Source organism: Dermacentor silvarum, chromosome 2 (genome assembly GCF_013339745.2).
Source record: "Dermacentor silvarum isolate Dsil-2018 chromosome 2, BIME_Dsil_1.4, whole genome shotgun sequence".
In the NCBI taxonomy this organism is placed as follows: Eukaryota; Metazoa; Arthropoda; class Arachnida; order Ixodida; family Ixodidae; genus Dermacentor; species Dermacentor silvarum.
Window position 1 is genome coordinate 231,982,368 of NC_051155.1, and position 15,206 is coordinate 231,997,573.

Here is a 15,206-nt window from a genome sequence, read left to right on the forward strand (position 1 = left end):
CAGAAGAAGCACTGCGTTCTTTATTCCCAAATAACCTAGTAGCGAAAAAAGAAACTGAGGGAAAAAAAAGAAACAAGAGACACACGATGTGTGCTTCCCGTGAAAAAGTAAATTGCGATAGCAAATTTGTAGAGAGCTATACGGAGTAATGATAGTAGCTTTATCAGCTGTATAAATTTGGACATGCAGCAGCACCAGCAACACGCAGAACTGTTGTCGACGCCGTCGGCGTTTTGCCCGCGTTCGCACAAAATGCGTGCGGCGTTGGTGACTGTTGCCGGAGCCTCTGATATAAATAGGCACCTGGTGCCGCAGCTACACGTCGCCTCCCTTCCCTCCCCCTCCCCCCTACGGCCTTTCGTGCGTCAGCAGAAGGCGCGTTTGCTCTACATATATGGTGATTGTAAAGGAGGAAAGAGACGCCTACTTCTGCAGCCCTTAAGGGAGCACGGCACAGAACGCGCGTTTGTTCTCCGCCGTTCGTTCACTCCCCGTGAAAGCGCGCGTCCCTCGCGCCCTTTCACTCGCACATACAGCGTTCGGCGGCGCGCGGCGACTATTTCATCTCCATTGACGTCATACGGAACCTCACGGCGACGGCGACGGCGACGGCGACGGCAACGCCGATGGCAGAAATCTGCTTTGAAGTGTCCATATAATTGCTATCACAATAATAGGTGGTTTACATGACGATTTGGAGCTAATGTAAGGCTATTTCGCGGCGAAGCATTTTCGTCAGTTCTTAAAATAAGGGTACTACTCGCATAGACTGCGCTGATCAAAACGGCAAAAGACTATGCGACGCGCGCTCGCAAACCATAGGCTACTCAGCATCGGTGCAGTGCTTGGTTCGTGAGCGAACGTAGGCACGTGAGCGAGGATCAGAGAATACTTTCTTATTTATGAAAAACACGATGCGATAGTCTAAACTTTCTTGACACTTACCTCGCAAATGTAGGAGCTATCCGTTGCCTTCCAGTGATACCGCTTTACTTGGGCTTCCCATCTCTTCCTTCGCTCTGGGTCCCGGGGGAAGCGTTAACAACGAAGCCCTTTACGCGTCGATCCGGTACACTTGGGAACACAACAGCCCGTCATGTCGACTCGATGCACTTGACAAACTTGTCATTAATGCGGCTGAACACTGTCCAGCAAGTAGAAGCGTCAGCGAAGCATCCGCGCGCACTGTGTCTCGAACTAAGCACCGGCACCAAGCACTCGCAACCGCTCGCTGTGACTCAAGATGGCGTCGCAGCGAGAAAGCGGCGGCGCGGGTGTGGTCAAAGGATGGCACCACCCTGAACGGCGGCGCTGGCATCGAGGCACCCTAGCTGCGCCGGACACGCTGCGCCATCTAGTGGCGTTGCTAAGAAGTCCGCGCGTGGCCTCCGAGACGAGAAGCGGGGCGCGCTGGTACTTGCGAACGCTGAGAATTGTTCCCTCGCTTGCCGCATACACAGTGGCACATACATCAGTGACCCAAGTTGGCGTGAGCTTCATTGAAGAGCGGCACATACGCAGTGCATTTGTGGCACAGCTTGCTAAAACGTGGGGTTTCTGTCCTTCGCGCTGATCGGGAGCTGGAGTAGCGCTGGCGTGAGGAGGAATCGAGCGTTTGTGGGGTGGTGGCGCCCTCTCTTGCGCTGCGCTGGTACCAGACTGGCGTTTGGGAAACGATTTTCACGAGTTGCTGCTAATTAATGTACCTAATGCTTGATTATTCCTATCTCCTAAATTATTCTTAGGATGAATTATTCTTAATCATGTTAGTTTATTTTGAAACGGTTTTGATCAATTCTGCACTTGTGTTGACATTGTTTTTGCGCGTGACCACGACGACATGAGATCACATTACACACCGACAGCCCGGGCTCATAAAGTGCTTCGCACTTAAAAGCGCAATGAAGAAATGAAATTTCCTTCTCCTGCCTGTTGCTTCATTGTTGAATCTGTCTCGCTCCCGAGTCTGTCGGTTCTGGAATCACTTGCGCAAACAAGCGCCTATTATCAACGAGGAAAAGCGGAGAAGCAAATACGCCGCTGGGACTAAGGCGGTCGTTGAGGGTGAGAGGGCGATCGGGAAAAATCTGATTTATCGAGCAGGAAACGCGTTAATTGGAACTCCCAGATAGAATTTGCATACTGTGCCAATAAAAAGAAGAAACATAATAATAAACGCAATGCTTTAGCGTTCCTAACCGACAGTGACGTAAAATACTAATGAAACGAAGCGCAAGGACTCTTACAGCAATTAGTAGAAAGTTGAGCCCCTTCGCCACCTCCTTCCACCCCCCCCCCCCCCCCCCCCACGCACACACACATGTGCAGAACTCTTTACTGTATAAAACATTTGCACTTTTTTTTTCTATGGCTACACAGATCTTGGGGTAATCGCTCGTGAGAATTACAGAGCAATTCCACCACTTAAGCTCTATTATACGTGAAAGGGCGCACATGTACAATAAATCGCAACGCAGAATCGACTAACGAAATTCCACTTCCCAACTTTTATTAATTATTTAATTTATGGGTACATTTGGAATGCAGACAGAGTTAAGGAAGTCCTGTCTGTTTAGGAGAAATCCTAAGGCTTTCCAGATATCCGTCCCCCCAAAATGTGACGAAATGCATTTTACCGCAGCTGAACTACAATTGTTCTTAACGACACCTTTAAATATTTTACTATACATAGTATAGCAAGTAACCGAATGAAGGCCAACTAGAGATCTAAATGTTATTTTTTTTTACTAAAGTAAATATACGCCTTTGTCGGACAAAGATAATGTTCAATAGCCTCGCAAGGGAACAAGAATTCAGGATCGCCAGTCAGCCTCTAGAGTCTGTAAAGGAGTACGTTTATCTAGGTCAATTACTCACAGGGGACCCTGATCACGAGAATGAAATTTACAGAAGAATAAAATTTGGTTGGAGTGCATACGACAGGCATTGCCAAATCCTGACTGGGAGCTTACCACTGTCGCTGTAAAGAAGAGTGTATACAATCATTGCATTCTACCGGTGCTAACATATGGGGCAGAAACTTGGAGGTTAATAAAGAATCTCGAGAACAAGTTAAGGACCGCACAAAGAGCGATGGAACGAAAAATCTTAGGACTAACGTTAAGAGACAGGAAGAGAGTGGTGTAGATCAGAGAACAAACGGGGATAGCCGATATTCTAGTTGACATTAAGCGGAAAACGTGGAGCTGGGCAGGCCATGTAATGCGTAGGATGGATAACCGGTGGACCATTAGGTTTACAGAATGGATACCAAGAAAAGGGAAGCGCAGTCGAGGTCGGCAGAAAACCAGATAGGATGATGAAGTTAGGAAATTTGCATGCGCAAGTTGGAATACGCTAGCGCAAGGCAGGGGTAATTGGAGATCGCAGGGAGAGGCCTTCGTCCTGCAGAGGACATATATGATGATGATGATGATGATGATGATGATGATGATGATGATGATGATGATGATGATGATGATGATGCCTTTGTCGGACACACGCTGCACAGTACACAGATTCGGTCGTGTCGTCCGATGGTTCGTCATTAGTTGGGCGGCAGTTGCTTGCATGTAGAGTCGGCGTCAAAAGTTTACGTCGACCTCGGTTTCTACGAAAACGTCGAATTTCTGAGCACTTTGTGACCGCGACTGATAAAACCATACAACACCATGTTATTTGCATGTACTAGTACTTGCTGGAAATTCGGATACCAAACTGCATGCCCAGGGTGCGAAAATATTCAGCTTTCTCTCGGATCCCATGGTCCGTGTGTGTTCATAAAAGGGCTCTTCAAAACGGATATTGTCAAGCAGTCACCGCTTTCAGCACTGTGCCAATAAGGATTGCAGATGGATCATTAACTAATGACATTTTGCTACATATTGTTACCTATTATTACGTTTATTGTTACTTCGGCAAAGTTACGTTTTGTGCGCAGTCACTCTTTGTTTGGATGACAAGTATACATCTGCGCAAATGAACTTTAAGGAAATTGAACATAACCAAGACACAATGCAGGTATACGAAGGTGCAACAAATGCTTCCGTAAAACAACCCAGTTCTTCTTGTTTTAATCTGCTTGCACGCAGCTCACTGAACACTTGATCTTCTGGAGTTCCCGTTCGCACGACCTGTAGTACATTTGCTTTCGAGCCCCGGGGTGAAACGAGACGACGACAGCGTCTTTATTAAATGACGGCTCTATAGTCCGAGTCGTGTTTGTGTTGACCATGGCGCCCTCCGATAGTGAAGTGGCTACGGTTGCCGTCGTCCCGTGCACTTGGAGGACGTGGCGCACCAGTAGCAGCCACAGGGTTAGGCGCAGGTCTTCAGGTGGTGCGGCTCCAGGAGTAAGGAATAGGAGCGAGTCAACCCAACCTTTTGGTTGTCTGAAATGCCAGTATAGATTGAAAGGCACCAGCGAAGAACGACTTGCTTATGTTTCGTCTTGTGCAATTTATGATTGTCCAATATTTTGCACGAACGTAATTATCGATAAATGACAGGCAGATGGTCGGATCACGCTGAAAGGTTCTGTATAAAGTTGCACACAGAAAACAGCTGATGGAAGAGATGTGTGTATTAAACAGAAGTTGCAAAGGATGGGATCCAATTACTAGCATTATTGTGTAAACTAGCACAAATTCGAGGGAACTTTTTGAGTAACATTTGCTCATCGATTGGGTTGTTGCATAAAGTTCGGGTCATTGAACAAAATTTGCAGAAAATTGCATAAAGTTGGGTGGACTGTATTTCTATCCGCTGCGGCAGTGACTGAGCCAAGGATATACATGTAGAGAATCATTCGAGTCTGGAGTTGTTTGGCAGAGACTGTTGACACGTGAGCTTCCTTGTTGCAAACGATGATAATTTGGCATATATTGCACTGTCAGCGAGGTACTCATGTGGTAAGCGTTTCATGTGGCCTGGGTTGCCACGTTAGAAGCGACAAAGGCAACACAACAATGATCCCCATCACTGCTGAGCGCAATTTAGCATTCCAATCAAAGGTGACGACCAATTTACGACTGTTCTTCCTGTATTTCCGTAACAATTTTTAAATTTAGTACATTTCAGCCACCAACCCTAATTTTTTTGTGTGAACTCCGGCTCACATATTGTACAGTTATTAAAAAAGGAAGCGTTTAAATATATTATGTTGGTGAAATATTCTAGTCGTTTTGGGTTGTTTTGGGACAAGCGTGACACTAAGTTGGGTTTGTTTAGGAAGTGCTGTTAGCTCATAGGGTCCTATTTCACATTCACATGTTGAACATGCTTAACTCCGCTTATCTATTTTTTCGAGATAGTTAATAGCTAATTTTTATAGACAGCGTACGTATCAAAGAATACATGTTGACATGTTCAACATGTTGACATGCATGTTCAACATGTTTCACATGTTGAACTACGCTTATCTATTTTTTCGAGATCTTTAATGGCTAATTCTTATAGACAGCGTATACATACGCCAGTCTGCGTAATGTGCGCCATGCCTTATGGTTTCATGGAGTACGCCGCAGAGCCGGCAGGCAATTAAGGTTATCCACACATACTGATTTGCACGGCAGAAAGCTCGTCCGTTTTAAAGTAGTTAACTCCACTTTTATTGTTAATTGTGTCGCTGCCGGATACAGCAAACAGAAATCTATGTGGATTGAGGTCCGGCTTTTCAACAAGCAACTTTGACAACACTTAGTTTACGCAGTGCTGCGCTTACCGGTGGGTCACGTTGCCTGTAGGAGTCGCGAGCGGTTCAGTGTTTCGTGCAGGTCGATATACAACAGCTGTCGGTAGAGTTCCAAATCAGAGCTCCCTTTCCGAAAAGAAGAAAAACAGTTCGGTGCGCACCGCCGTATAGTGAATACCGGGCTGTCAGGAGTGCGCATTCCCTAGCTGCTTGAAGTGAGTGCGAGCACGAGCTGCGTATACAGGTTAAACTTCTGCAATGTGTGTTTTTTTTTTGCGATGTATGTCATAACGGTGCAATATGCACGTGTCTTGAGCTCTTGATGACTGGAATGAAAAAGTGCGCAGTTACGCCATCGTTTCCGTATCCCTCGGCGACAAATTGCTTGCATCGCGCAGTTTATCATGAACAGAACTGCAGTCATACGAATAGTCAAACACCCTCGTTTTCCCGGTAAGTACTTACGTGCGCAATAGAGGATCAGGCTGTGCGTCGTCTTGTCACGCTGTTGCAAAATAGCAGCGCATCGCGCTTTGAATGGAAGCCCTTTTCTCGAGAGGGCAAGGTACGCGTGTAGCCATTTGGCTACACGCGATGAACAGATTAGCAGATGAACAAAGGAACACAGTGTTCAAAAAATATGATACGATATCGATGTCAATGATAACGGCACACGACAAGGATGGCAACGTTGAATGGAAGAGAAAGCAAAAGCGTGAGTATTCTCAGCTGTCGCCGGTAAAAAAAAAATGCAGGTTCTACGTACATGCTGTAATCTACGTAAAAGCGAAGCGTTCATTAAGGTATGCGCTGAACTAACAGTCGCTGGAATCGTCGTTGCGATTAGTTTTGTAGTGCCCTATGGTTGTCGCTATGATTGCAGTTCGAGTGTCTGATGAATTTCATTAGACTGTACTTCGATTAAGTGTTGTGGTTGTCACTATGCTAGCTGCTATGATTCTCTTTTCGAGTGTCGTACACTTTTCGCTACAATTAGCATTTGTATTGTGTCTTTTCGTCAAGGTCGCATTAGTTTCTAGAGTGCTATATAAGCCGGTTTTCTGTGACATCATTCTGTCAGGCCAGATACCCACCGAACGACAGAGTTCAGAAGCTATGGCCAAACGCAAATTCTAATTCAGGCGGATGCACACTGCTTCGCTCTATGATGATGAGAGGGAGAAAATTGCCAGCTTTGCCGCGGCCGGACCCTGCAGTCCTGGCTCGCCGATAGTCCAGTCCGGCCCGTGGCTCACCATGCGTACCGTTGGAGAATCAACAACTATAGAAACGCTGCCTACAGTGTTGTACGACTTCTGGGACAGATGAACATTTACGTTTTCATTTCGGCATACACCTTTATTGTCTACCACCTTGTAACACAACTGTGCCTATAGGCCGCCGCAACAGCCGCAGACCACGCACAAAGAACTCTACCGCAGTTGCACCTCAAGCAGGTGGAGGAAAGGGAAGTTTGCTAGTCCCGTCGCGTGGTAGCTGCCTGGGAGACAAATCGACGCTGCGCAGTTTAGTTCGGCCCACTGAGCCACCCCTGTTCTTGCTCAGCGACGCGAGAGCGGCTTTGGCGTTTGTGTGCTTGAGCGTGTGTGTGTTTGTGCGTGCGTGCGTGTGTGTGCGTGTGCGCGCGCGTGTGTGTGTGTACAGAAACAATCGCCACCGGGTCGTGCTTCGGGAGTCCAATGAAGGGCAGCCTGTAGGGTGAAGGAGGGAGGGGGAGGGGGGGGGGGGAGAGCTCAGTTGTGGGTTCTCCTCCGCCCGGCCAATATACGGCACGGCCGCGTTTCGGGACAATCAGTTGCTCCCGCCGACAAGCGTGGGCTCCCGCCTCGAACCGAATAAAGAACCCGCCGTGCTAAGTAAATGCTCCGGTCTTCTAGAACACGAGAAAAGCCAATGCAGCTAGAAGCCATGGATGAAAGAGGATGGAGAGGAGCAAACAATTCTCCTCACGAGTCGAGGTGGTGTGGGGTCGGGTACCCACACTCTGTTTGAGCAAAACCGTGCATCCTTAAGGAAGCCACGGAGCTGGCTAAGGCAGACACCGATTCGTAGAAGAAAGCATTGTGGTGTTTCTACAATGCTCCGGTGCCCACATTTATAGAAGCGTGTGATAATATTGCCTTCTGCGCACCGGTGTTCGCCTTAGCACGTCGCGCAGTTTAAGTGCAAGGTCCTGCGGCTCTTCGAGGCGCACGCACTGTTAAAAGTATTCCAGATATCCCATCGCGCACCTTGTGCTTTCGTGTTATTGTCGTTTTTGAGAGAAGATGACACAGTCGCGAGTATGTGAATGTACGCCGCTTAAGAACATGAAGACCGGTGAGGTCGCTCTCTTGGATTGCTGGAGCGAGCCCTCGTTTCCGCAGCGCTGCACGGTGTAGGCGACGCGGCGTTGCGAAGCCCATCGGGCGCCGTGCAGTGGTTTTTTTGGTTGTGTGAAATAGTACACCGACCAAGGGCGTGGAAAATTATCAGCTGACACCATATGTCCATGGCGGGCGTGGGTGCACGCGGGTTGAGAAAGGGCACCTTCTCCGGCTATCTCCTTTAGGAGAGGAGGACACAGGCGCAACGTATGGCGTCCGTACGGCGGGTCTCGATCGGCGGCCGCCTTTGGCGTGGCAGAACGTGCGCGTGGCAGGGAGAGGAGGCTCGGGCGCCACCGACACACGACGTCCTGGTCATTTATCAAGTTGCTACGGTGGGGGTACATAAAAGAAAATCCGAGGTATATGCGATGCCAGCGTGACTCTCTCTCTCTATATATATACATATTTATTTGACGTTACGTTGTGCACCACATCGCCAGCCTCCATCCATATAGCCGCGTCTCCATCTTTTTTGTCCTCCTTTCTCTCCCGCCATGACGTCATCTATCTATATACCTCGCCTTTGTTGCTCCGGTTTCTAACTGTGCCTCTCTCGCCTCGCGAGAACAAGGCAGAGAACTGAGGACAGACAGATATGAAGGGGGTTCTCCTCTGGGCAGCGAAGCGTGGGGGATTTCGCCGGAGATCAGGAGATTGTAATTTGGGGAATCCTCCAGTGGCATGCAGTACGGTCACGGGTGTCACACGGATTGACGGGAACGTGATGTTTCTGCGTTACGCGCGCTAGCACGAATACGTCAGTCGCAGTCCATGGCGCCTGCACGCGTGACCATAGGCTCCAAAAAAGTGAGCACCGGAAGAAGGTTACGGTGCTGCCTATAAGAACGCGCTCGTCAGAAGCTGCAGCGTCCACAGAAGGCGGGTTGGAGGGTTAGCGCCAAATGTGCGCGCCGCAAGTAAGAACGACCTGCCTGCAAGAACGACGGGTGCACATAGGTTACTCGGCTTCTGCCGATAAGGCGAAACCAAAGCCTCCTAGATAGCACAAGGCCTGTGCACTTCGATTCATGAAGTCGCACTACCTTGCCTGCCTGCCGTAGAATCTAATAGGGACGTTTCCGAGTGCTCCGCGGTGATTTTGACGCCACTGCTTTCGTCTCACCAGCTCGGCAATGGAAATTTCGGTCCAAGTTGCATGACGTCACAAAGCACAGTGCACAGGCCCGCTATCTAGGAGGCGTTGGCGAAACTCAGCGATGATCATGTGAGCCATACGTCATCAAAGCGTGTCATTGAAGCTGGCAAATAATTATATGGCTCCCACGCTCTGTGGGAGTCAGTGGATGCGAAGCTGCTCGATGACTTCGTCCATCCCGCTCTTAATACTGAGGCGCCTGCTCGTCTCGCTGAGCCGGTATAATTGCAAGTATATGTATGTGTACTGAGAAGTACGAAAAGTAACGCGTGACGTCTAACGCGCCTACACCGCTTGCAAATGCATGATCAATTGCACTGTCCAATTGTGACGTTGGTAAACGATCTTTAGAATTACACTAAACTATCTGCTAGCTTCTTTTGTGATGTATTAGCTATTAGATGTACTAGCTTCTTTTGTGCGCAAGTTCTTCCTCTCTCTTCCTCACTTGAGGGTAAGTTGGACCACTCCGCCAAACACCTCCGCCCCATGCTCTGGCGACTCCTTGTGCAACATCATCCATAAAACCCAAGAAATTTCCCAACTCTAAAGGAACACGTGACGTGTTACCAGCGACGACGGCACGAATAGAGAGCCGTTTGTAAAATGAAGTTAATCTCTCTCCAAACTGATCCACGCTAACGCCGCAGCTGTTCTTCGTGCTCTCGCTATCCGTGCCTCAGCTATGCGAGAGGCTCCTCGCTACGTCGACTCGGACAGACACCGATGCCTAACTCAGAGAAAGAGGCAAATAAGATAGGACCACATTCTAGACACGATTGCCTGTAATACAATATCCTTATCAGGATCGGCCCACTCCCACCTTTACACTACCTCCGCGATTGTTGCGCGTTACAAACTGCATTAATGCTCTTGCGAGGACACATACACTGGTCCCACTGGTTTCAAGACGCAGTCTCCGGAATCGGCGCACTTTCGATTTCACTAACTCCGAGATTGGCTCACTTTATTCAGCGAGACGCACGACGGACAACGCGCCTAACTCCAAGGAAGCAGGCAACAAAGCTTCGCTTTAAAAAAGCGGAATTAGCACATATTGTTGCGCCGAGAGCTCACAGTGTGGTCAGCGTTACGAGAAGGCACAGGCGTCGCGCTTCGCGGCTGTTAGGGGTAGTACTAGTGTTCCTGTATATGCTCCCTACAGGAGCTTATACAGTAACTATAGGCAGTAGTGAATTACAACGTCACCTATGTGTTGCTCCACAATTTTGAATCAATAGGAAACAAGTTAGATAGCCTTAACGGGCGAGTCAGAACTCCTATCTTACACCGTGGCAGGGGCTGACAAAAGACCGATCAAGCGCCGTCAAAAACCCCAATGACGGGCAAATAAATTTGAAGCCGATAGGCTTTACGGTTTACTACTCGATGATGCACGCTGAAAGCGCGCGATCGAGTAACACGGGCGCGCTCACGCAAGAGCGGCGCTTGCCACCTGAGAAAGAAGACGATGCACGTGTCACGCGCAGGAGCATTCGGCGGATGTTTCATTATCGTACAGCCGGCGCAGGCTCGGATATCGGAACCGGTACACGCTAAGCTTCGAAAAGGCGAAATATTGCGTACGCCCGATTTCAGCACATTCGACGCGGAAGATGCGAAAGCTCACCGATTCGGAGATAATGCGGGTAAGCAATCTGCGCCAGCAGCATGTAGTTCAGTTCTGCTTCGTGAGTCATGCGGCTGAGCCATTTTATCCAGGGCATCTGACACAAGCTTGCCCATGCCTTGCTAGCTCAACTTAACGGCCTAAAGGTTTCTTCGCCTCTTAGCTTTGCCAGACACGCTATATTCAAGAGGTTATTCATCGACCGCGAAACCAGCTTGCAAAAGTGAAAAGCTCTCTTGACCTCACGTTATACCGCAACTTTCGTAACTTGTCCGTCCAAGTGCCGTCGCCGCTTGACCTCCTTTGCCTTGCAGGATGTCGAAATAGTCTGGATCGCTATTGCTCGCAAGGTTTGCTTATCGCTTCTCAGATTTTTGCGCAACTCCTAGTAGGCTATGGAGTGGCGTATACCGCGCCTGCTGTTGCCTCGAGAGAACCACAAACTTCATTTCTTTGACTTTTTTTTTCTTTTTCGATCACGAGGGCACTGCGCAAAGAGCGTGCGAGATCGCGCGCAAGTAACTATTGCGACACAAGAAGACGGATAAGGTATTTCGACCGCCTGCGCACGTGTGCTCGTGATGTGCGAAGTGTGCACCTGGTATAAGAACTTTTTTTGTATATATTTTTTTTGAAATCAGTATGCCAAGATTTTTCGCGCGACTTACAGACGTTGAGAGTAACTCGTTCCACCTTAGGGAATCTTCTTCACTGCTACGCTAAAGAATGCTGCAAATGTAAAACGATAAAAGAAAACCCAATTACGAATGCATGCGGGACCGAGTTACCAAACTGGGGGATAACCACCGCCGATGGAACCGCCGACCTTAATTCGGTATCGAATTCTATTTGACGTTATCTTCGTTTTTCGACACGCCGCGGTTCGCAAGAGCTGCAGCATTGGCCCTTGCTATGATCGATAAACTTACGTAGGGATAACTCTGCTCAAAGCCACTCTTTGCAGCATTGCGCCAGTATTTTCACTGTCTCCTGGAATTCTCCAACTTCGTTTCTTTTTCTTGCTCCCCTCGTATGTCACTATCTCTTTAAAGTGATCGCGCTACTGTGAAGCGTCGTTGATTAGAAGGCGAAGTTTAAGGAGGTTGTACCCCCGTGTTTATCCTGGCCTATACACCACTACCTTGCAAATGAGGGTAGTAAAAAATAAATAGAACCGAGGGATTTTTTGTTACAGGCTTAATCTCAAAATTTTTGCCTATCATACAGTTGCCACTCGTTGCTAATATCCTGACTGAGTGCTTCTCCTGTAGTAACGCTGCAACCACAGCCACAGAATTTCATCACCTGCTTTCCGTTCTATTGTTTGCTCAATTTGTATTAGGTATAGTTACGCAGCATTTCGAAATATACTTTTTCCTGCGGCGGCCGACGTTCCTGTTAGTGAACGTGTGAAGCTGTGGAGAACGACATTTCTGTATATTGCAAAATGTTTGAAAGAGTCATTTACCTGGTTTAGTATATGGTCGCATGAGCAGAGAAATTTTATGTCGACAGACCAGCTTATCTTTCGCAGTGCACGTAATGGGACCCGCGCAGCAAATAGTGTGGAGGATGAGGAGACAAATAAAGAACCTGTGAAAATAGGATGAAACTGCGTAGACGAAGCTGGGGCTTAGGCATAATAATAGATACGCATCGTTCGACGTTGTGCTCCCAAAAATTTTCTAACACATCGCACACCGGCTATGAATATGACAATGATGTTTATTTTTCGCTTCAGTACAGTGCAACGATACGAAGGGGCGTGCGGAAAAGCTGTCATTTCGACAGCTTCACAAAGACCCAGGCCCCCGCATTGACGTTCATAGCAATGACATAAACACAATCAGCCTATAACTTTTGAGAAATTATACAAAAATTACGCAGATAACAGAAGAAAGTTGTGTACAAAAAATACAAGCTTATGCAATCTTGCAGATATACATAGAATACAATCATATATTTCTACACAGGCAAATGCAATCTTGTACAGAGACGCAAAAGAAGAACTGAGCACAACAGGTACATGATTATCCAAATATGTTTTGGCTTGATGCAGAGGAAGAACAGAAGCAAAGCGAACATACTGTTCTTTTACAAAAAAAAAAGAGAACATTAGACCAAGAACAATTTCTTGCTCAGAAAAAAGAAATCCAGGAACTTCGTCTAGCTTTAACTATAAATAACTACGAATAATTCAAAGGTAGCGCTCTCCAATTAAATCGCTGCGCTGTTTAATCTATCTACTATTCTTGGTAGGTTATTACGAGGCGTCTATTGTCCATGTGTTGTTTTTACTGTTGGTACTTTTCAGCATTTCTTTTTGTGTGTTGCATACATGTATATAGTGGTATTGTTTTGTAACTTGGCAAGTTGCTTAAAAAATCCCGATCCACTTTCTAACTATTGTTTACATGCTCTACACAGTCGGTAATCGTACATTGTTGCGATTGACATCACCCTATATTTTACAAACAAACAAAAATTCGTGTGCATGGAAGTAACTAGGGACATTTTCAATTACACGTAGGAACAATTACACGTAGGAACAATTTCTTGAGTAGTGGTGGCCAAAAATAAATGACGATAATTAAGCCGATATTTACACAAACTGTTCAAAATAAGCATCAGAATTTTTTGTGGCAGTATATGGTGGTTGCGATGAACAATACAAATTACCTGTGACAGTTTTACTGCTAAACAACCGATATGTGTATTCCAGGATAAGGCTTCTTGAATACCCGCCGCAGTGGCTTAGTCAGCTAAGGCGTTGCGCTGCTGAGCACTGAGATCGCGGGATCGAATCCCGGCCGCGGCGGCCGCATTTCGATGGAGGCGAAATGCAAAAACGCCCGCGTACTTGCGTTGTAGTGCACGTTAAAGAACCCCAGGTGGTCAAAATTAATCCGGAGCCCTCCACTACGGCGTGCCTAATAATCAGAACTGGTTTTGGCACGCGAAACCCCAGAAAGAAGAAGGCTTCTTGAAAGGCGACACCCATTGTTTTAAAGCTGGGTACGGTAGCGATAGGCGAAAAAGTTTTATTAACGTCAAAGTTTTTCTTTTACTGCGAAATATCATAGCTTTTGTTTTGTTTGCAGTTTAACCTAAAAGTATTTTCGCATGCCCATTCGTCTAATTTCTGTAAGGTTGAATTGGCTTCATCAATTATTTCATCAACCGCATTTCTTATTAAAAAGATGCTGATACTATCAGCGTAAATTACATATTTTACCGCAGAGTTTATATTAATAATGTCATTATCTAAAGATTGAAAAGTAAGGGTCACAAAATGCTACCTTGTGGCACACCGCAAGATACTGCAAGCGTACTAGAGACATCCAGATTTATGTCCACTGTCTGGACACGGTACTGTAGATAGGATTTAATCAGGTATGCAGCTTTGCCGTGATCGCCATTGCGCAAACGTTTCTCAATTAAAAGACAATGGTTTGTATAGTCGAAGTCTTTGGTAAAGTCCACAAAAAATTCGCAAGACCAATTTTTCTTTAACTGCGGTTAAGAATAATTCTTTCTGAGCTAATAACACAATCTCAGTGGTAAGACACGCAAACCAAAGTGGAACCGGGTTCTAAGGTTATGTTTTTGTTTGAATTCAATAAAGCGATTTAAACTTAATTTTCCCCAGAATTATCGAAAATAAAGGAAGGATTCGTATGCGGTGATAGTCTGCGGCAGCGTCAGCATAAAAACATAATTAATGAAGTTCTGTTTTCTGGCAACGAGAATGTATAGTTGTGTGTGATATAGCGCAAGCGGGGCACGCAAGACGACAGAGAAGACGGAAGACACAGCGCTGTTAACAACTGATGGTTTATTGCTCGGGGTCAATACATATACACCATCGTACAACAGGAGGCAAAATATTTGTAAAAAGAAGAAAAGAAATTAACACTACACAACATAGATTACATTCCTGTAAAAACATCTGTCTCAGGCCGCTACCGCGAAAGGTGCAGATTTATTTTTAGGGGCGAAGCTCCTTAGGGTGTGGGTCTGTCCCTCCTCTGTATTATGTAGTAGTAGTAGGTAGCCACGTCTACTTCTATGAAAAAAAATTCCGAAAGTTGTGCCCGTAGCGCAGAATCGAACCAGGGACCCCTCCTTCCGAACGCGCGGCGCTAACCACTACGCCACGAAGCGCACATGGACACACGCACCACGATGACAATAAATACCCAACATTAACGAAAGACTGCGCGTTTCTAACGCGTTTGTGCTAGCGCGTTACGGCCCGTGTAAGAAGCTGGTGTAAGACGCTGTGGCCTCTCCGCCTTACCCCCGTATTCATAAACGCTCCTCCACTTGAACTTTACT

The 15,206-nt window shown here is 46.9% G+C and overlaps 1 protein-coding gene across 1 annotated transcript in view; it reads left to right on the forward strand.

Annotated features, from left to right (window-relative positions):
* Positions 1 to 10,749: 10,749 nt before the first annotated feature.
* The window catches only part of LOC119440746 (uncharacterized), a 29,402-nt gene continuing 24,945 nt past the window's right edge, over positions 10,750 to 15,206 (forward strand). Inside the window, exon 1 of the mRNA XM_049663036.1 lies at positions 10,750 to 10,887. Coding sequence (XP_049518993.1) covers positions 10,855 to 10,887 — 33 coding nt within the window. The 5' untranslated portion in view covers positions 10,750 to 10,854. The remainder of the gene's footprint in view (positions 10,888 to 15,206) is intronic.